The sequence below is a fragment of the Haemorhous mexicanus genome, chromosome 14 (genome assembly GCF_027477595.1).
Source record: "Haemorhous mexicanus isolate bHaeMex1 chromosome 14, bHaeMex1.pri, whole genome shotgun sequence".
Taxonomy (NCBI): domain Eukaryota; kingdom Metazoa; phylum Chordata; class Aves; order Passeriformes; family Fringillidae; genus Haemorhous; species Haemorhous mexicanus.
Genome location: NC_082354.1, coordinates 10,865,830 through 10,889,168, shown reverse-complemented (window position 1 = coordinate 10,889,168; position 23,339 = coordinate 10,865,830). Strand labels below are relative to the sequence as shown.

Genomic DNA, 23,339 nt, shown 5'->3' with positions numbered 1-23,339 from the left:
AAAACTGAACAGAATGCATTATTAAATATTGGTAATATACTGGCAGAAGAAATTATTTTGACAAAAATTCATATAATGCATGCAGATAAAGGTCCCTGAGTAACTACAGTGTGTCAAATTAAATAAAGCTTTATTGGAATCTAACAAAGCATGCGAGTAATGCACTTAAAATATCAAAATTTTTGCTTCTATTTTGAAAGAAGCATAATTAACCTAACTTTAAGGAAAAGAAAAAAAATTAGGCACCAATTAAATAATTTAATAGTTGTTACCCAGCACTATTGTGCAAGCTTTATTAATATTTAACACATGAAGCTCATCTATTCCTAATTTGGGAAACTAACTGCAGTATCATTTCATGAGCCGCTATGTATTTGAATTAAAATGTTTTAAAGTCTGAATACATACTGGACTTCCCAATCATTAGAGGACTCTTAGATGATGCAGTGGGAGCAGTGTAGTCAACTGCTCCCTCTCAAACATGAGACAGTGACAGCCTCTGGACACAGGGCACACGTGGCTGTGCTGAGGAAAGCCCCAGGTGGCACCTGTGACCCACCTGGCCCTGCCTGATCACCCATGGCAGTGCCAAAGGGCAAGCTGGAATATTTTTTTTTATTTCTGGATTTGCACAAATATGTGCTAACAACTCACCTGATACCTTCCCTCGCTGCAAAACCCAAAGGAACTGGTATCAGCAATGGGACAAGGCTGGATCTGCCCCCTCACAGGGTCTCTTGTATCTCAAGAGGCAGAGAAGGCACTGCTGCTCCTTGCCACATACCACACCTGGGATGTTCAGAACCTTGGTGGCAGTGCCAGCACCTGACTGACCCCAGGAAAAAGTTGGGGGGGATCAGTCTTCTGCAGATGTGAGCCAGAAGGGAAAGTTCAGTTTCACATAGGAGAGATGATGCAGCAGTTCTGCACATCTTGCACCCAAGGGTGGAGTTTGGACTCCTTTAGGCCCATGCAGGGTGTGAGCTACAGCTGGAATGAGAAGACCTGAGCTTCTGCATGAGCATTTATAGCATATCAGGAAACTAATGAAGCCAAAAATGTATCACTTATTCCTTGGTTGCTTCAGTTTTCAGCTGAATTTGTTCCTGATCTGGCTCATTTGATGATCAGATGAACGTGAGAGGTGGCCCATGGGTGAGGAGAGAAGGTGGGACTGTCCCTGCAGGCAGCAGCTCATGTTGTGTGGGGTCAAGGAGAGAGCAGGACCACAGCTCTGGGAAAACCTTCATCTGACCTTTTCCTTAGCAGATTGCACTGTAGCAATCCCACTGCACAGCCTGGTCTCACAACCCATGATGGACATCCCTGTCTGTCTATGCCTGCATCATTCTCAGGGAAGAAATGCCAAGGAAAATGCTAAAAGGCTCCTTTCCCCACTGCCTCCCCACAGAGCCACGTCCCAGACCACCTGTCTGGGAGCACACAGCAACACTGGCACACACCAGAGCCCTGGGAGCTGCAGAGCCTGGCTGGCACCTTTTGCCTCTGCACAGGCCACGCTGCCTGCACGGACACCACAGCAGGTCCTGAAGGAAGCTCCTGGCTGTCCCTCAGAACAGCATTTTCAGGTGTGGAATGAAGCATATTCCTTGAGAGGGTGCACAGCTCTGTCACCCCTGCTACTCTTGCCTGACAGCCTGATCTGCCAGTGCTGCTGCCTATTATTGCCCTAAAAAAAGGCAAACAGAACTGCTACCAAAGTGAATGGGGCTGATTTGCAATACTAAGCTTTGCTTTTAAAGTAATTCTAATACAAAGCATCTATCAGTCCATTAAACAACATAACATCAAATTAAATTAAAAAATAGAAAGCCCTTAAAAAAAAAAAACCCAAATCATGAAATTAATGAAAAAAAATGCTGGCTAAATAAAATGTATTTGCAGAGACAGCACTTTTGTAGCAATTCTCAGAATAGCCTGTGCTGCTTGCTAAACAAAGCCTATGAAACAGGATGATTTTTGGATAAACATCTTTAAACAACAACAAATCAATTAGTTTTAAATATTGGGAACATGAAATGTAGTAGGAAAAGAAGCCCAAAGTTAGAATTTTGCAAACCCTAAGCGGAAATGACATTTTAAATGTCACAGCCAGAAAATGACAGAAACAATGACACACCAAAGGTCATATTCAGAGTAACATTCAAAACCAGAGACAGCTGAATATAATGCCATTAGTACATAACCATTCTCTGAGGGAAAAAGGAATTTTCAAATTGATTAAATTAGAAAGATGACATTGGAAGAACAAGAAAATAGATGTTCTTGGGAAATCATACAAGTCACTTCAGTGACTTCAGCTAAAGAGGCATTTGATTTAAAAGAATGTAGGAGCAGCAACAAAATTTATCTGCCATATTTTCCTGGCTTGACGTATGGGAGTGCTTCTGCTTACATCAAGGTGATTCTACATACCCATTGCCTCAGCCAGACCAGAAACCTTCTGTCCATATATATCTGTCTTATTCCAGGCAAACGTGTACACCAAATTGGCTGCAGCAGGAAACCATTTCTGAAGCAGACGACCTTCAACAGCAACAATCAGATGGACTTTGGCCATTCCAGAGGGGATGGTTGTGTGTGTCAAAATAATGCGCAGCAAAGTTTTATACCCCGGTGTCCGACTGCTGAGATAGCTGAGCTTCACAAAACTTGAAGGAATTGCGATTTCCTCTTGGACCACCTTGGAAAAAAACACATCATTGTATCTATAGCCAAGAAAAATGCAAAATTGTAACAGTAAGACAAGCTAATTATTCTACATTTCACAATTATGATGAGAACACAGCACCACTGAAACAACTGGGTTTATTTCAGCAAGGCAGTAGCCAGGCACGTGACAAAATGTCCAACATCAGACACTGCTTGGTCAACCTACTGGACTGCAGGCTGTCTGTCTGATAAAGAACCTCTTCCTCTAATGCTTTTCTCTACTGGGGAGCAAATATTGCATCTGTGCCCACATCCTTACATACAAGCTGTACAGCTTTACCTTGTCTTTATTACTTGGTTTACTTAATAAGCGCTCTTAACTGGAATACAGTAAACAATTTGTAAACATACACACACCTTCTATCATATACATTGTGATGTTAAGTGATGTTAAGATACTGTCCTGCTTTGGAAGTGATGTTAAGATACTGTCCTGCTTTGGAGGCAGTAACTTTAACTTGGGGAGTGTTAAGAAAGAAAAAAAACCTTCCTGCTAAACCATCTGTGCAGTTAGGCCAAGCTCCAGCAAGAAGGGGCACGGAGTACAAAGGAGCAGCATCAGGAACCTAGCAAGATAACTGGGGACACACAGCAGTGAGGATGAAACAGCCTCAGCAAGAGTCATCTTGCTCACAGGTAAGTCCCCAGGGAGTGCAAGAGCATTCAAATCCCAGGGCCCTGCTGTCAGTGCTGCTGTCTGAACCACCTGGATTAAAGCAAGCTTGGATATGCCCACTGTGGGGTGGCAGCAATTCCCACTGCAATGGAGATGGGCCCTCAGCTACTAGGAGGACTGCAAAGGCTCTGAGCTTGTTAGGTGAAAAAAGAAATTTGGCCTTGACCTTTTGAATGATGTGAGCCTTGGAGCTACAAAAAGGGATTTAGCTCCTGAGGGAAAAGAGCTGTTCTGGGACAGACTGTGAGGAAGAACAGGCAGGAGACAAGAACAGCTTCTTGGAGGGTGCTACCACTCAAAAGCCACCTGAAAACTGGACTGTGCTGAACAAGGTTAATGATGTCAGTGCATTTCTGTACTAATGAATAAACCTGTCACAATGTTAAATTCATCATGCTTGGAAAAAGACAAACTGTTTTGTTTATATTTTTTAGTTGTTATATTTTCCTTATTTAACAATAGATTACTTCACTTTCAACCAATTTTATTTACACACTGCAACAGAATCACTGTCACAGCATTGCTGCAGTACAGCTGGAGGCCTGCCAGCACTTGTTGTTTCAACATATGAAATGTGGTGTTGCCAGGGAAATCCTGCTCCCTTTATTGTTCCTGATTTGCAGTGTTCCCCTTCTTTCCTGCTGACATCCCAGCTGCCCTCTCTGTCATACATCTGACATTCCTTTTCATTTTTTAATAAAAAAGTAGGAAGAAATATTCATGCATTAATAAATGCTAATGTATCTCTGTCTCCTATTATTCTCAGTTAATTTTTGCTCAATTCCCAGAAGCATACAATGAAACTCAACACTCTGAGAAACCTCAATGACAAAAAAAAAAAAAAAAAAAAAAAAAAAAGGAAAGAATTGGGGAGTGGTTTCTGAGTAGACTCCATCTTTGAGTACCCCACTGCTCAAAGAAGACCAAGGCACACCTCATGTGAAGCACTGTGACCCAGTTTTATCTTACTGGTGTGCAGCAATTATTCTTAATTTATGTTCATTAGTTTCACTTAGTACATTCTGGGAAGCAATGCTATGACCAATCAACTGGATGAAGCATGGTAACAGTTATGGAGGTGTTTAGACATAATTCAGTTAATGCAGAGGTGTCTCACATGTATAATAAAGGAGCAACACTTTCATGAGGCTACAGGTACCCTCCAAAGTATCTTCCAGGCCTGCTGGGTGAAATTAAAAGAGAACCCAGAAGAGGTCATATCATTTAAAATCTAACTGCTCAAACAACATACTAAAAATTAAGGGCATTAATATGACCTGAGCTGTGTTTTGTTGTGTGCTTGACTCTCACAATGTCTTTTAAGTCCCAAGTAAAACAATAGTTAATTACAAGTTTAATTAGAAATTACTTTAAACACTTAAGGGAGAGTCAAGAAAAAATACATTGAAATTAAAAAAGAAGTCCTAAAGATCACGTTAAAATTGCTCTCTACCTTGGTAATAAGTAATTAAAGTAATAAAACCCAAGAATCTGACATAAAGCTGTGAATGGATGAAACACCCCTAGGAATGCTCAAAGCATCATGTCTCACACTGATGTTTGGGAAGTTGTACTGTTCATCTGTAACTAGGAATGGTTTTGTGCTTCACTACCAACAAATCAGGATTTCAATAATAATTCATGTTAGCATTTCCCACTTTCTTCTACCTGAAGGTAAGAAATAAAGCACTTTTAAATATTAAAAAGTAAAGAAAGAACAAAGACAACAGAATCTTGTTAAACAGTGCCAGATAGATGCCCATTGGTGCTATTCTGCCAAGTGAATGACGTTACAGCAGTTACTGGCTCACTGTCTTTGAAGATTGTCTAAACCTGGCTCTGCAACAGAATAAACTGTTAATTTAGAAGTATTTTCATTACCTGTAGTTCTGGAATAACAGTTCCTCTTTCAGGACAGGATCCTCCAAATGCTGTCAAAGGGGAAGGGAGTACAATTGGATTTGGACTGATAAAACTACTGATGTCACAAGATGGTGTGTCCGACTCTGTTCTTTGCATTACAACTTTGTCTACAATGATAAATCTGTTCCAAGGCAACCAAAGTGTTCTTTTTTCAGATATGAAAGGAGATCTGTCAAAAACTAGAGTGACAGAGATTCCTCCAACAGCCACAAGGTCAAAACTGGAAAAGAGAAAACAAATAGTTTTATTTGTTTTTGTTTTTTTTTTTCATCACATTACCACACCTTTCAATGTGTCACAAAACCTTTACGTTCATTATTACAGCTCTTAATTTAGTGTGTGAAATCATTCCAGTGTACATGCCTTGTATCACCTTGGTATCCACAAAGAAGCTTTACCTCTGTGTGCCTTCCCCCTGCATGCGTTAACACCGAGGCACAGAATTTCACTGTTACTTGGCCTCTCTCCCCTCTATTTATCTACTAGCACCAATACCAACAAGCCATCTGTAACAGAGTCAACCCAGTTGCTTTGGTTTGCATGAAAAGACATTCCTATCCCAGAATGAGGATGCCACTCATCATCTATGCAGGAAGAGCATCCAGAATAAGAAGGCTTAAAGCCTGTTAGGCCTTAGCTCTATTAACATAACCCTTTCCCTTCTTCTAAAAGCAGCAGGAGGAAAAGGTTGAGTACACTGAGCATATGACCTCCCTGCACAGGATATGAAATTGTGGGGAAAGATGGTGATTAATTGCACTGAGAACTGAGTCAGCTCTTGAGCACAAGGAGGGTGATCCTCTGGGAGCTCACTGTGAAGAACCTTTGGCACACCTGGGCTGCAGAACAGTGGGATATAGAAGGTATGATGTACAGTCTCAATTTCCAGAGTTTCTGACACCCACAGTCAGGCAACACAAGGTAATATGTAAATAGCTACTTCACTCTCTGTATTACTGAATGCATCTATTATGGAGGTTTTTGATGGTAACAAACTGTGATAAGAAGTCAGACTAAATTATGCATATCTCATCACATTTCCCAAATGACACCGATTACATTCACAGCAAAATACAGGTAGCATATTTTAATGCAACAACTTTATCCAGGCTAGTGTAAGGAGAAATGATAATTACTAACTTTCAGTAGTGTGATTTGAAAGTCAATAAACCCAGGTGAAATAAATATGCAAGCTCCTTACTTGTATAAATTGGCAAAGCCAAACAAAAAAAATAATTGTGGAAACAGTGACAAATTGCACCACTTCTTCCCTGCTGGAAGACAGCTTCAGATTTCTTGTAATTCCCAATCCAGCCAAGGAAGATGAAGTCTTAAACTACCCTTAAGAGCTTAACTGAAGTTCAGGAGCAAGTCATGACCCTATTGCAAATGGATGGCCAGCCCTGGAGTGCAATATAGAATATATTGAACCCTCACCTGCTTTGAGAACAGAACTCAGACCTGTGTGGGTGGGGAAGGAGGAGAAGCCAGGGCTGGTTATGGAATTTAACCATCTGTCTTTGGAAAAAGTCTGCTTCCACTTTTCCTTGTATGCCTCAGGTGATCAACTAAAGGATTTGATTTCACTGACACCTCAATAAACTACTTGGATGATTCACACTTAACAACAACAACAAAAAAAAAAAAAGGGAAGATGGGATATTTCCTGGAAAACCTGACTTGTGAAAATATTCCAATGTCAAGAAGGTACTGTTACAGCAGACCTGGCACATTTTGACTCCAGGAATTTGAATCTCACTGTAATTTTGTTGCAGTTCAGGTTTTTTTGCTTCTCTTTCTTCTTTGGTCCCTTCACTATAAAGAGCTCCAATCAACTGTGCTCCCAGAGCAGGCGGCCAGATGCCATCCTGCAGCCACACTGTGAACTGTGACGCCTTTGGAAATTCTGTACATGAATAGAAGTTGGCAGCTGGCCTTAACCACACAAACCTAAACCAGTGGAGGATAATACATGAAAGCCTGACCTTCCATCCTGCCGACTGATGGTGTACCCATACTCATTGTGGTGCAGGAAACTGACGTTCACCCCAACCAAAGGTGTTCCGTCGATTGCTACAACCTGGCCTCGGATGACACACGCCCGTCTGCAACAAGAAGAGTAGAAGGCAACAAGTTACAAACATGGGGAGGGTGAGAGGACCATTGATTTCAGAAACTGGGCTTTGGTCCCAGACAGACAGAACCACTCTGATATCAGTGACTGCTGATTTTTGGAAGACAAGTCATACAAGCCCAGAAGATTGATTTGAAAAAGCATTCTCCCATGAGGATGACACACAGACTCTCATGAACTGTTGGTTTAGGGAGAATATATTCATGTTTCCTCACATATTTTAGGGTACTATTTGCTCTGCCACTGAATGGCACTGCAAAGGTTTCACTGATAGTGTGATTTAGCTTGCTGCAGCTCTAGGGAGTGATGGTTTGTGAAAGGAGAGAATGAAACCTCATTCTCTGCTGCTCGGTATAGGGCATTGCTGTCTATTAGGAAAAAGCTGAACTAATGTGATAAGGCAGCAGTGAGATACACAGGCTTCACAGAACTTCAGAAAGTTATACAGGTAAATTCACAGGGTGCCTAATCAAGTGTAACATACATTTTTCTCAATTCCCCACCACATGTGATGCTCTTCTGAATTCCCTCTGGGATGCATTGGACTTGCACCCACTTTCTACTTTATCCTCACATTCCAGTGAAGAGGGTGGAACATGGCAGCACAGCAGAAGACATCAAAGTCAATGGACAGGAAAGTGAACTCATTACTAAGTGTGCCTAATCAGAGGCTAACAGGATCACAGAGTCATAGAAAATGAGAGCTGAAAGGAAATACAAGACTTTATCTTGTCCATGGCTTTGCCTCAGGTTAGATCAACTATGCCTACATCAGTCCAGACAGATGCTTGTCTAACTCTATAAGCTCACCCAGTTACCCATTCCAATGCCTCTGCATGAGTGCTCTTACTCATGGTAAGTTCTTCCTACTGTCCAATGTGAACTTCCACTGTTGTCCTTTCAGGCCATTGCTTTCACCTTATGGTGAAGAAATTACTCTTTTTCTTAGCTTTAGCTTTTTACCTATCTGAATAAAGAAACATACAGGAATCAGGTCTCCTAAGGATGAGAAGAAAGGCATAAAATATCCTTTTGATGTAGATGATGACCCAGTGGGATTTTCTAAGGGCTTACACAGCTACATTGCACTGAAATTCCTCCCAGTATTTTTGCCCCGGGCTGTCAGCTACACCACACCTCCACTGGCTGAATCAACCCAGATCTTTGAAACTCATGACACTACTGCAGCTATTTCCTGGAACTGCAGTTTGAGATAATGAAGTGAACAGTGTATGGAGAAGTCTTCTGGTAACATTAAGACATTTAGGGTCAAAACCAATGCAATACTTATGAAGTGAACTGGCATTAATTACTCAATATAAATGACAAGCATAAATTTAGGCATTGTTATGTTTCTTTCTCAACTTGAGAATTTGTAGCAAACCTCAACAGACACATCCACTGCACAGTGAATATGTAATCTAAAGGAAAAAACTTAATAGCTCCTCAGACAAAAATTATTTAGGAGTCTACATATGAATTTTAAAAATATACCTAGAGAGATTAATTGACCATGATCCAATGAAATCATATGCAGAAACTGGAGAACTGGAGAACATAAATTTCTGAAAACTTTGACATGCTTCTTAAGATCCCATTCTCCCAAGCCACTAACAGGACACTGATTTATCACCATGATATCATCAAACCCATCTGACTATGACCTGAGAAAACACAACTGGTAAAAATTAACCTTTTGGCCACTCCAGCATTCACCACAGTTGCTAATAGGAATTCCATGCTCCCAGGCCATGAAAAGATGCTGATAAATCCTAGAGGAATGGGAGATGCTGCATTACTGCTAATAGACAAAACAAGAGTTCTGATTTATCACCTGTTTTGTTTCCTACATGAAGTAAATGGGTTGTGGCCCTATTTGAGGCCCAAAATCTGCTGCTCCACTGAAGGCAACTGAGCTCCTGTTAGTCTCAACAGACTCACAAGACTCACTCAAAAGAACAGCCAGGTCCAATTACTCTGATTTCTTAGAGCAGAAAATACTTGTTTATATTATTTTCCTGTATTTCTAACATCAGCAGATGCACATTTTCTTTTCTAATACCTTTATTAATGCATTCCATATATTTACAACACACTTAGGTGTTAAGAGTGAGACCCCTGGGAGTAATCACTTTTAACTGCATTATTCTTGCACTCCTGTTTGTTCATTCCACACAGACCTGTCTTCTGACACTACTCTGTCCTCATATTTTATCCAGCACACAGATTTGTACGATAAAAGCTCATCAGAATCTCCATCCATGGTCTTTCTTTCCTTTACTCATCCACTTCACTTCCCATTATTCATAAATAATATTAAGAGACTTATCTTTCAACATTCTCCTTATTTATTCATCATATTTTACAAGCCACGCATATTTACAGTATATGATAAAGACACATAAACCTCATTATTCTATATTTATCTGTACTGAATTGTCTTTCTAATCTCTTAGGTGTTAAATGTCCTAAGCCTGCCTCTGTGCTCCTGCATTTGTCCTCATTATTTAATGTCTCTTTATGACCTACTCTGAGTTGAAGAGTCTTTGGCCTCTTTTTGAATTACCAGAACCTACTAAATCTTTGACTAAGCATTTGATCAGAATTAGCTTTAATTCTGGCATTTACTGCAGCTATGAAAACATTTTTCAGTTACTTCACGACCAGCACAATTCTCCAAGGCTCAGGAGGTAACCAAGAGCCCCAGCTTGCAGCCAGTTCCGCCCTGTTTCCCAGTGCCCTGGCAGCTCACAGAGCAGACCCCGTGTCCCAGGCATGCTGGCAGGCAGGTTCCCTGCAGCTCTGCTGCTCAGAGAACACCTCACTCAGTTCCTGCCCTCGCAGAGCTTTCAGAGCCTGCTCCCTGCAGTGACATCCCTTCATAGCCAGCTGCCACTTCACGCTTCCTTGCTTCAACATCCATCCTCCTCCCAGATGAGCTGGAGGCCTTGCTACCACTCACTGCTTCTCTTCATTTGAGCAGAGAAACCTCTAAAGATCATAATGTCTCCTCAATGCACTGTACTTTCTGCCTCTAAGACTTAGTCCACACTCTTGTGACTGCCCTGCTTTGCTTTCTCACGGGGGATAACTTGTACTATCTGTCCAACAGCCACCTATTTGTGATGATTGCATAAGCTCAGACCTAAGGCTTTCCAAGTTGTTTTAACTTGAAAGTCAGTGCAAAGATGTCTTTTCTAATTTGGTGAAGCTGGGCAAGAACATGCCCCTGCTAAGCTGCCTTAGTGTTTTCAAATGCATTAAAAATGTTCCCAGTCCCCTGGCAAGCTGTACTAAATCTGCAACTCCAGAGGGAGCAGTCGGCTTTTTGAGAGAAAGCTGAGATTCCCACGGGTTGCAGGGGGCCTAAAAGAAGTAGGATTCCTCTGTCAATGCTTCATGGGTCATTCCACGAGCAACAGAGGAACTCACTACTCTGTGGATCTCAGGTCTCTGCTGTCAGGCAGTTTGTCTGACATCTCTAATTTAAAATATGACCAGAAGTTTAAACTTCAGATGTATTCTTACAGTACTTGTAAAGCATTTTATTATTTTACCACCATTCTGCCTTGCTCTGCCTTGCTGCTATTTACCTGCTATTTTTTTGCGTTAAGTTTCTAATAAGCACCTCAGGCTGAGCCATTAGGCTCAGATATGGAACTCTGTCAAGCAGCTTGTGAATTTGCAAGTGTCACATTACCAGAAGATGTCATTTACTGTATTACATTTCTGATTAAAATCTTCAATAAGAGAAATGAAGCTGAAGGCTAGTGAGGTACATTCGTTTTCTCCTGCTGACAATGTTGCTGTAAGCAGCATTTGAAGGGTAATTAATTCAGTACCATACACTGGACCCTTTTTGTGGGCAATTTGCAGTGAGTCAAATAGCTTGCCAGCAGCACGCATTAAAACAAAACAAAAAAAAAACCTCAGCAAAGAAACAACCTAAAAACCTTCCTGAGAAGAGAAGTTGACAAAAACATTATAATCTGCTACGTCCTGCTACATGCAGTAGGTTAAAACCATGCCTGATGTAAGCAAGTACATTTCCATTTACCCAGAATGTCTCTAATCTGCCTTTCAGCATGCCACAGTTTAAGTGGGAGTTTGTAAAAACCCAATGCATATGACACAGCTTTGACATAACAAAAAATAAAATGTTTTCCAAACATGTTGCCCCTTAACATTATTTTCGGTGCAGTATTTAGCCATGGCTCATGCAACATCCTGACTGTACTGTATGAGCCAAATGATGAAATATCAGACCTAAGCTAAAGTCCAAGATACAAAAGCAGAGGGATAGATGTCTCAGCAGCTGTCAGAACAACTAGTTTTACTATTTCAGATTATTTGGAAAATTCCAGGATATGGCAGAGACCAAACACTTCCAGTATGAAGGACAGAGATAATCTTCAGCATTTTTGATAGCTTTCCAAGATCTAATCAACATCATTTTGTCTCCAGTGAGATTCATGCTAACATCACCCATACTAGAGTTCCACTGACCTGTGGTACAGTAAAACAGTGCACAATGTCATTTGAATCAGAAGACTGAAAACACTGGGTAGATGTCTCTTCCTTAATGCTCCTAATGGCCTCAGAGATTTCTTGTAAAGGGAAATGAAGAAAAAAAAAAAAGGCAGATAGGGCTTTGCAAAATTGGAGCACTAGTGGGAATGGTGGCAGTGCTCTGAAATAAATACATGCCACTGTTCCATCCAATCCTTCCCACATCTCATGCTGTACCACCAATGCTATAAAATCAGTGCCATTGCAGGCAGCCATGAGTTAATATCATCTGCCCAGAACCTTTTCAGCAACAGCCCAAAGGAGATGAAAGCCCCTCAAGCATTCTTTCCAGATAAGCTGGATCACAGATTTCTGATGTTTTTTACTGTAGCAGCAGTTGTCTTTCTATATTTTTTTCAGTAATCTTAATTCCCAGGAGAAGAACTGACACAAGATGACAGTCAGATTGGCAATGTCAGAGGAAGATTTCTGAACAGAAGCACCACAGTTTAGCTATTGCCTCTTTCAGAGACCCTGCTTATCTCTCATCCCTGAGTAAAATTCTGGCAGTTTTTAATAACATTTGACTTCTGGATGAACAATATTTCAACAGCCTGGAAGACTCAAGGATCAAGCAAAGTGTGGACTGAGGAACCCTTTGGGGTGGCCAGTACATGGCAGATTACTGTTGACAAACCTCAGGAAACGCTGCACAGCACGAGTCTCCAGGCACTGCCCTGACTCCAAAGATGCAGCCACCCCCATCTGAATCCCAATGATCTTCTCAAAAGAACTATGAATTTGTCTACAGTGGGAGGAAATGGTATCTGGGGTGTCATTGGATACACCAATGCCAGCAGAGTCCTACTCCTCAGTGGCAGGAACTCAGAAGCCATGGTGAGGGTGGGCTGCTGCTTGCACATGGGACTTCACTGCTCTTCAGTCTTCAAAGGCATGGCAGGTAACAGGGTAAAGAAATGAAATACTCAGAAACAGCTTTTAAATCCAAGTTAAATCCCATCAATGATAGCTTTAAAAGATCAATTCCTTATATCTATAAAAGCACGTTGATGGGATTATGTACAATCTGGCTGCTAACATTTTCAGTGCCACAGAACACTGTAGAGGCAACTGAGCACTCACCTCCTGTCTGGAAACTCCCCACTGTGAGGCATTTTGATGAGGAAAATTTTTCAGTGGTGACTTTTGGTTTAAACTGCACAAAGAGCCAGCCTAGGACCCTGCCCCAAGTACAGTGGCCTCATTCATAAGTGCAACACTCCAAGAGACCCACCAGTGGTAAGTGGGTGCTCCTCATAAAGTTCAACTTCATGGCCTACTGCTCTACATATTTATAACATCCTGTTACATTATTGATAGTGATTAAATGTTTAGGTATTTCAGATCAATAATGACTGTTTACAAATTTACTTTATTAAAAATTAATGCTGAAGAAAAAAGTGCACTGAATTTGTGAGCAGGATTGTGTTGAGGCTGTAAACGAAGTGCTATGTAGTGTGAAAATAAAAAATTCTTATGTGCTTATTACTGGAACATGGTTTATCTAATGCACAGGCCTAGTTGACAGGGTAATAGTCAGGTGATGTGGAAGATTTGTGGATCTCTTTGTCAGCATGTAAGTTATAGCTTCCCAAGTGAACTGCAGCATAAAAACTTATATGCCCCTCTATTTCAAATGTTCAAGAAAATATGTGTTACCAGGTTTTGTGAGCAAGTAAGTGCCCTTTTCCTACTGCACAGTCCCTTCCTGTTAAAGGGCAAAGCCAATCTCACAAACACTCAGGGATCACTCTACTCTTTGCAGGATAACCTGCAGCACAAACCAGTACACTCCACACTGCTTCATCAAGGTGTGGCAAAACCAAGGAAGTTTTTACATTATATGTCTAGGTTATATGTAAGTGACACACATTAAATTCATTGCATTTTAAATACCAATCAAATTGTACTGGGCAAAAAGGTGACTGAAGACAGCAGATGTGAATCCAACTTCTCCTTCTGCATCCTGCCATTATGTATGCACAGTGGGAAGGGCTGAACTTCTTCTGTTGATTTTACAAGTATGAGATAACTTACCTTCCACAACAGTCACTCTTGTGAATAAGAGCAGAAGAGTGTGTTGGTGGGACACTTCCACCAAGCAGACAGGCAGCAACAACAATCTGATAACCAACATTCTCAGCTGTTGGGACTTTAAAGTTTGCTGTCCTCTTAAGTATTTGATGAGCACTGGCAAAAAAATTTTCAGCTATCCAGGTATCCCCATTTTTTCCTGGTTAAATAATTTAATTTAAGTTCTCAATATTCATAAAAGTCTTTAATTTAAAAGAAGACTCACCTGCTCTCAAAGGAGACATCTCCTGGGATTACATGAGTGCTTTCCTTCCCAATAAGGAACCTGATTCGATCATAGAAGAGCCTTGGAGGATGCTGAGAGAAGGGTGGTTGGCTGTGCTGGATAAGGTCAAGGGGATCAGGTGAACCCTGGCAGAGAGGACTTGAGAAACAATTGCTTTGCTGACAACAGTCAGGGTCTACACAGTCTGTCAAGCCATCTAAAATGGAAAGAATGGAAACTTCAGGAAATTGAGCAGTTCTGAGAATAAAGCAGCACATTTCCTATCAGAGAGCACACGAGGGATTTAATCAATGTGAAAGCATGCTGATTATGACACAGTCACATTCAATACAGCATGCTTAGTCCAGGAGGGTTATTTGTCTCAGTCATTAACACTGCACCACCTCACCAAATCCTCACTCAGTAAGAAAACAGAACCTATAACTAAGTGAAAAGGGAAGGGCAGGACAGTGTCCCCGGCAGACGAGGCAGAAGAAAGTCACTACACTTCACCTGTCAGTGCAATGTGACCCACACTGTGCAAATGCTCCCTCTAACAGCACTTTATTGTCAGCATTGCCTAGTCACCCCTGGTGGGACAGGCACTCACTAACCAGTCCCCACAAATGAGTTCTGAAATTTTCCAAATTCCCCCAAGTGACCCCACTGCAGTAAAAAAATGCATTTTTTATAGTTGTCTAACTTCTGGTTTAAGCCCTATAATACTTTTACAAGTGGTTTAGGATATTTACTTTTCATTTATTGATTGCAATACCAGAATGATCCAGAAAGGGCATGATTGTAACTACACTCCTGCAGCTGATACATGAATACACACCTAGATTCAGGCTCTATGCCAGTGACCAGACACTTACAGTCCTCTCTATAGATGTTTGCACCATGGAAGCAAATTTGGAAAGTGAAAATAAAGCTACTTCTCCTCTGTCCATTTTCAAGTATGAAAAAGAGAAGAAATAAAAGATTTTTTTTCAGAAATCTACATTTCTTCATGAACAAACTTGCAGCAACATTTGTGGGTGAAATTTAGTTACTTAAATATCTAAAGCTTATGGTGAAAATTGAAACATTGAAGTGCATCTAAATTAAGCACCTAAATAAAACTTAAAATTGGGCTATTGACATTTAATTGTTTCTATCAGCAGCTTAGATGTCCAAACTGGCTAAATTACATACTCAATCAGAAACAGATTTAATAGGAGATGGTAAAACGTCCAACAATCTTCTTCAGCATCCACTTTATGACTTAGCAGCTGTGATGCTTGCATTTAAAGCAAGATAAAGGTGTTTTATCCTTCAACAAAGACACTTTGTATTTCTAACAAGGTTGGTCTGAATAAATGCAGAGTCATCACATCACTGCAGGGATCTCCCTTGTGTTGAAATTGGAATGCTATAGGATCAACATACTGTCAGATATTTTCACGTCATGTTTTGACTTTCTATGTTCTGTTTGTATCAACACTTTCAAGTCCATCAAACTGCACCTCAGGGGTGCTCTTGGAGGGAGCAGGGGAGCTCCTGGAGCTTTGTTGTTGACTTTAATGGGTGCAAGAACAATCCTCAGCCAAGCCTACTGCTTTCTCAACAGAGCTCTGTGTGAATGCTCAGTAAATGGCAGCATAAAATATTCACTTTGAAAAGAAAGCAAAAGCCCTTCTACAGAACAAACACATATAATGAAATGGGCTTTTCTGGCATGTGAAAATCCTTGCCTGACCTTGAGCAAGATAATTGCTTGGGTAAGCAAAAAAATATTAACAAATCTATCCTCTGCAACTGGGAAATCAGAGCAGGCTAGTTTTTGTGAAGATGAGCCAAGGGCAACTGTAGATAGCTAGCAACAATAATCTAGGACCCTCAGCTCCAGCAGAGCTGGCATGGCTACAGGTCAGTGTGTGCTTCCTACATTCCCCAAATCCTGGAGACAACAGACATTTGCCAGCAGCAGGAGAATAACTTCACAGGGAAATGTTGAGTTTATTGACTTTGAGTGTAGAAGTCACTTTATATTCAGGAAAGCCTAGGAAGCAACTGAAATCTGCTAGAAGTCAGGAAGCTGAAACAATAAGGGGCCTCCAGTCTAAACAAAAGCACACGGGAAGGGATGGAGGAGATCACAACATGAACCAGAGTAGTTTTCAGTGTGCTCTGATGGAAAAAAAAAAAGTGTTTTGTGTTGAAAATTGAAGAGCATGCTTGGAACTGCAAGGAAAAAAACCTGTTTCATCTATTTTTTGTCCAAGGAATGAAGCTCTTTATATTCTTAATAAGAATTGAAAAGCATCAAGTTACAGATGCTTTTCAGCAGATCATCCAAGAGTAAAAATATTAAAGAATTCTACAAGATCTGAAAATGTCATAAAGACATTGAAATTTCTTGCTGTGGTTTATAGTAGTGGCTCTGCCAGGGGAAGGGTTATGGCAGTGACAAGTCTTGTTCGAGGAGTCAGCAGATTTTCTGGAAGATGCCAATTTCTACAAGCTCACCACTGTCTGCCTGAGAAACTTGACAAACTTTGGTCTAGCAGATTTTGTGCTAATCAGAAAAAAGGAGCACTTATTTCAGAATATCAGTATCCATGGGGAAGCTATTTTGGAGTAATTTATTCCACACTAGCAATTCTGATTAATTTTTTCCTTGTCAACAAGCTATTAAATGTGGGAACTGAGCTGACCTGATTCTCTCATTTATATAAGAAACAAAAGTGAAAGGTCTCAGAAATATTAGAACATGAAGGTCTGCCTAGGAAAGAAATAGCTACAAAAATAACACTTAACTATTTTGCTTTTTCTAATAGAGTCCTCATTTTCCTCTGCTTCAGTCAAGAGCTTACATACCTGGTGACCAACACAGTGCATTCAGGCTGGACACAAAAAGAAACCAAGGAAAGGGAAAGCAGTTTTTCATCTTCCAGTCAGACTCAATTTTCCTCTTTTTGTTGCAGTTTACTTGCCAGCAACATGACTGCCTTATAAACTCTTCCAGGTTGTGCTAATGGAGTTATTCTGGTTTGAATTACTTGCACCTGGTTTCATTTGCCTCTCCAGCCTCCCAGAGCTACAACAGGGAGGGCTTCCCATCAGGAGGGTGTGAAGTCCCAGAAGCACAGCTGAACAGGTCATTTTGAGACTGGTGTGTCTCCCAAGAGCACTACAAATGTATGAAATGCTGGATTCAGCAGGAACAGCTTACAGGCAACAAAGGCTACAAAGTCATCAGAGAAAGAAACTGCTCCCAAAATATCAGTATTACTGCAAAGGAGCAGTGGTCTAGGTCACACACCATCATTCATGGGCTCCATTTCTCCTCTCATGGTGGTTTTTTTTTTAAATATTTTGAGTGATCAGATGGGAATTTATTTCAATCTTCTCATAACCATGCAGAATGAAAGAGAAGACACATGTTAGGCTCAGAGAAGATGCTTCATGGGCAGAAGTGCAGAAGCAGCAGCTTCTCTGTGCACCATTAAAATAATGTACTTGGCCCAGATTCCTGTGTGTATTTTAGGATAATTAACTACAATTATCTGAATAATGAAATTCCAGCTTTTCTCCAAACAATCAACCAAAATTTAGAAGAGAAACTGACTTGCATAGAACTGAAAAATATTTTTATCATTTTGTGAAGAATAATAATAGTAAAACACCTGTTTCAGGGCAAACAGGGAACTCTTAAGACAAAACAAAATCTTTGTTCCACTTTAGGCTCATTGAAGACATTGGTTTTAAATTAAACAATTTAAAAGAAAAAAAGAAAAGTAAGAAAATCCAAATCTAAGACCTCAAAAGAAAACTCCCATAATTTAGCACAATATCAATCAAAATGAGCCAGGCAAACCAAGGTGGTACAGAATCACAAGCTACATATGGAGGGAGGTCGTGATAATGCAAATTGTATTAATAAGTGCACATGAGGATAAAATGTTCAACAAGCCAATCCTATCTGAAATGAGATTTTTAATCCAGGAGAATAACCCAGAAAAAAAAAAAAAAGCCAAATAAATCTTGTTTATAAACTATATCATCAAATTCATTCACTTGAAAATGCTACAAACACATTAGTCAGTTCTCAACCAGTGGTCACAATTTTAGTTAAATTTCTGTATCAGGAACCAACTATTAAAAAGCTCACTGTGTTAGCAAATCAGCAGGGTTTCTTTTAAATCTCAGGAGACAACAGCCAGGAGTATGAACAAACTACTACAAACAGCAAACACTGTAATTCATACAGCAGGAGATCCCTGTACACTGGAGTTTTTACTGTCAATTACCCCAAAGAGCATCACAGCATAGGTGCAGACTAAAATGTATTACAGATGTGTAAATGGTTTTGGTTTGTTATTAGCATTTAAAAATTTATTTTATATGAAAGACAGGCACATTCACAATGCACTACAGACTTATATAATAAAGTGATTTACATTTTGATGTATCTGAGATTATGGCTTCCCATCCTCCAGGTACCTTCTCTTGTATGCAAGGATAATGATGAACTGGGATTTTTGTTTTGAAAGTGAATTAGAAAATTAAAATATGTTTAATATTACTGCTAAAACAGAATTTACAAAGATCAACTTCAAGATAGAAAGCATTTCATAGTACTCTTCAATAATTTAAACAACCTCAAAGGGAAGACAGAGCATGCCAAAACAAGTTCCTCTGTTTTCAGTCACAGCACTCCTATCTGCATTGCAATAGATCACAAAACTAGGACAAGATTTTCCCATTTCTTTGCTGGGGAATAGATTTTTTCAGGAAGCCTTCTATAAGAAATGATATTAATATTTATTGGGTCAGGATTATGTGTCAATGGAATCACACAAAGTTTTCCATCAAACAAAATACATTTTCTTGCTTATACATTTATATATATATATATATATATATATATATTCCTTCTTCTATATGAAGGAAGGGATGTCACAAGTGTTGTGAAATTACTTCCTCAGCTATGCTTCTTCTGCAGTCATAGAAGGCTCATGTTGTGCTTGGAACAGCACATTTTCTTATGTACACACTGGGCAGCAATCTCTCTTCTACAGGCATGATCACTTTCAGCAGCCAGAAGAATTGTTCTATGTCTGGAAAAATGCTGCACAGTGAGTGCATTTTGTATGTTTTACATTTGAGCTTTCCATGTGCTGCAGAATACTCGTGTTAAGTTATCATTAAAATAAAATAAAATAAGAGTTGGAAACAAAAAAGGCCTTTTGTCAGCTCTAAGTTAATTGCAAGAACATTGAACAAGTCATATATTCTTTGCCTGATACAAACACCTGTCACCTACTTTTCAAATCCCAGCATCTCTATTCTTCTCATTCACCCTTGTGTGCTTGCAATTCATGAGCACAAATATGGCAATATCAGAATAACTCACGTTCCTGAAAATGGATCTGTGTCCACAATTGGTACAAATTGTCTAGGTACAATTTCAGGAGCACCCAAGGACTGTAAAGAGGCACTGGTAAGGGGACAGAGGACAAAGTGGTGCACACCAGCAGTGGTGGCCTCCCTACCTCACCAACTTACACAGCAGCTTCTTTTCTATTAAACAACTGAGACACTTTATTAACTGGCTATGAAAATGAAAAATTCAATCAGATCCTACCTCCCACGTTGCTGATGTTAGTTATTTTAATAAACTGTCCACTATCATTAAGTTCTGGTGAGGAAAACATGGCTAGTTAGCAATAAAACTTACAATTGCTCTTCTGCTTAAAAGTTAATTAAATGAGCAGAGCTCTCACCCTTTCAATCTTTTTTCACACATGCAGAAGATGTACTGAAATTAACTACCTGGTTAATGTAAACCAATAGATTTGAAGTTTTCTGGTAGTGCCCAACCCAGAATACTACAAGAAGTGGTGTAGATGCTTATATGTACATGCACACGTATGCAGACATGCTCACAAACACCCTAATGATGTACTTGCTCAGTGACACGAAAATCTAACCTCTAGATTAGATATGTTGTGCTTAGTTTTGGGCAGCACGATATAAAGCCATTAGAAAATGTCCCAAGCCATGAGGAGATGTCCAAAGCAGAGCTATGAAGATGGTGAAAGCCCTCTAGGGGAAGCCCTAAGAGGAACATCAGAGGTCACTTGGCTTGTTGCTGGAAACTGAGTAAGACATTGTGGTCTTCAGCCACAGGACAGGCACTGATCTCTCCTCTCTGGTGACCAGTGACAGGACTTGGGGGAACACCATGAAGCTCTGTTAGGGGAGGTTTAGGCTGGATATTAGGAAAAGTTTCTTCACCCAGAGGGTGGTAGGGCACTGGAACAGGCTCTCCTGGAAAGCCATCACAGCACAAAACCTGACAGAGTTCAAGAAGTGTTTGGATGACACTCTCAGATACATGGTGTAATTTTGGGGCTGTCCTGTGCAGGGTCAGGAGCCACACCTGGATGATTCTTGGGGGTCCTGTTCAACTCAGGATATTCTATAATTCTGTAAGTACCAATGACTTTCATTTTCACTGCTGCAGAGCTACCCAGAGGGGTGTGAGTCAGTGCACTCCTGCTCTGTCTACACTGATCCCAGTGAGTGCAAGCCAGAGATGGAGCTGTGAGATCTGTGTTCAGAACATTTTCACAGAAAGTAAAAAATGGGATTTAAGTGTCTCCTTAAATATTGCCTGTGCTGACTTTATTCACCACGGGCTCAGTTCAGTCTAATTAGTGTTGCCAGGAATCTAAGCAAACGGAATCAAAGAGTAACTTCAGAAGAGATGAAGCAGCAGCAGCAGCAACTGTCAAGAGTCTCTAATGCTTATTCATATGCATTAATTCAAAGTGCCCAAATTTTATCCATAATACATAGCAGGCAGCAGACAGTGAGGCTGTTAACTGGGAATGCTGGTGTTTATATAAGGAAACCCATCAGTGTAGCTATGGAAAGGCTGTGAGTGTTTTAGCCAGGGAGTACCAGCAGTGTTTGGCCTTCCACACTCGGGACAGTACGAATATATCAGGGTTTTCAGAAACTCTGAGTATCCCTAGAGAGTCCTCGCTGCTCAGCAACAATGAAAACCATTCCCATCAGTATTATTTATATTGGGTAATAATAGCATATTACTTATATATGGACTCAATATCTCTGTGATGGATGGGTTATTAAAACGCCAGTGGACGGGTCAGAAATACATCAATATTTTAGCAGCCCTGGTTATCAACCCAAGGCTATGCTGAGTCATATATTTCCTTGTGCTTGGAAAAGCTTGGAGAATGCTACAATAACTGTCTGAAGTGACTGAAGGCATATTTGGAAAAGAATTCAAAGCTTGTAGTAAACTGCATTTTCCTTAAAAACAAACAGGCAAGATTGATTCATAAAAGACAAATGATAAAAGGAGATGCAGGCAAATTTAAAAGAAAGATCTGTATCAAAGAAACTAATGGGAGTGACAGGCTGCAACTTTCAGCTTGAGACAAGGATCTGTTTGTGCAGCAGCTGGGTAAATATATGTCCAAAAACCTGGCAAATTGTAGCTTGGCTACAACTGAGTGGGGTGTGACCCATGAGTGCCCCGTGTGTCCCACACCTCAGCAGTGCGTTCTGCCTCCTGCCCCAAGACACAGAGATCTTCTGCAGCTACTGGAGCTTCTGATGAATCTAAATTAGTGGCAGGACAAGAGGAAATGACCCGCTCAGATGAGCTGATTGGCTCATCTTATAAACTGAAATGAAGTCAGTTGTGACAGTGAAAGGAGGAGGATCAGGAATGGGGAATTACACTGAGGGAAGCCACAGTGAGGGAAAGGCCCCAGTGCAAAGGACACCTGCTTGACTCCCTGGCATTTTTTAATGGACATTACACTGCTAACAGACTGCAGAAGCACTCCATGAGAGCAAGTGCAAACCATGCCATGGTGCATCTGTTATAATGCTAAGACCTTTCCACTGATATTTGTAGTGATATTTGAGCAGGTAAACATGCCCTTAAGCCTGCGAGCAGGAGAAAGCTAACAGAGAGTTATGAGCTGGAATGGGAAAGGCAGCTCTGGTACAGCCAGGGAACAAGTGCAGCAAATCCTAACGGGGCTCTAAAAGAAACTGCACTTTCCCTGCCCCCAAGCATAGTTCCACACGTGTTTTATCTTACCACCAGCAGTAACTGCACTGAGGGGTGTGTGGTGCTTCCGTGGCTGCAGCACCAGGATGCCTGTGAATATGTTTATTCCAGCTTTTCTTTATACCATTGTATCAGTCCTTGAAAAATGAATTCAAGACTTTCCCCCTCCCAAGGCTTTTGTGCTGTTAATACAGGGTAAACAACAACACCAACTCTTCCTCATGCCAATTAAATGACATTACTGAATCCTTATGGTTGGGACTAATCTGGTTTTTTTTAACCGTGTCTCTGAATGCAGTTATATTATAAAAATTTCAGGTTTTCCATCCCCGAAAGTACCATGTGACAAATTAACTGCAAAAAATAACTTGAAACTACACAAAATTATCTTTTTCTCTAAGTCCTAAAATTAGAGTTTGTTTGAAATTATAATTGCTGAACTTTACTACAGCATTGTTTTTTGGTGGTGACCTCTTCCTCATGAACTTGAAGCCCAACAGGACTGAGATATAAATGTTTGATTTAAACACAAATGGAATGATTAAGACCTTTGCTAGGTGGGAATTCCATGATTTGGCCTATAAAAGGGCACTTAATTATCTCTTGGGCTACATATCACTGACTATGTCACATCCTAAGGCCTTAGGAAGCTACCACCTGTCAGCTGAGTTTAACTCACCTGACTGCAAGCTTTTAACTCACCTGAGCTGCAGGTGAAAATGCTAATAATTTGCATTCTGATGACCCTACTCCAGGTGTGTAGCTTGATGGATGACAACTGACTATGCCACCATAATACTCTCATAGTCTAAGGCTCAATCTCCCAGCAAACAGGACTTAAGAGGTAATGTCACGCCTCCTTCCCAAATCCTGATTTTCCTGTTGTGTTGGTATACAAACCCTGAAA

At 40.5% G+C, this 23,339-nt stretch overlaps 1 protein-coding gene across 2 annotated transcripts in view; it reads right to left on the bottom strand.

The window, feature by feature from the left end:
* Window positions 1-23,339, bottom strand: part of TENM1 (teneurin transmembrane protein 1) — a 232,666-nt gene that overhangs the window by 70,308 nt on the left and 139,019 nt on the right. For both annotated transcript variants that reach the window (XM_059858916.1, XM_059858917.1), the window contains exons 13-16: window positions 14,335-14,551; window positions 7,318-7,437; window positions 5,291-5,552; window positions 2,437-2,704 (exon numbers count right to left, since the gene is read on the bottom strand). In XM_059858916.1, the coding sequence (XP_059714899.1) occupies window positions 2,437-2,704; window positions 5,291-5,552; window positions 7,318-7,437; window positions 14,335-14,551 (867 nt within the window). The remainder of the gene's footprint in view (window positions 1-2,436; window positions 2,705-5,290; window positions 5,553-7,317; window positions 7,438-14,334; window positions 14,552-23,339) is intronic.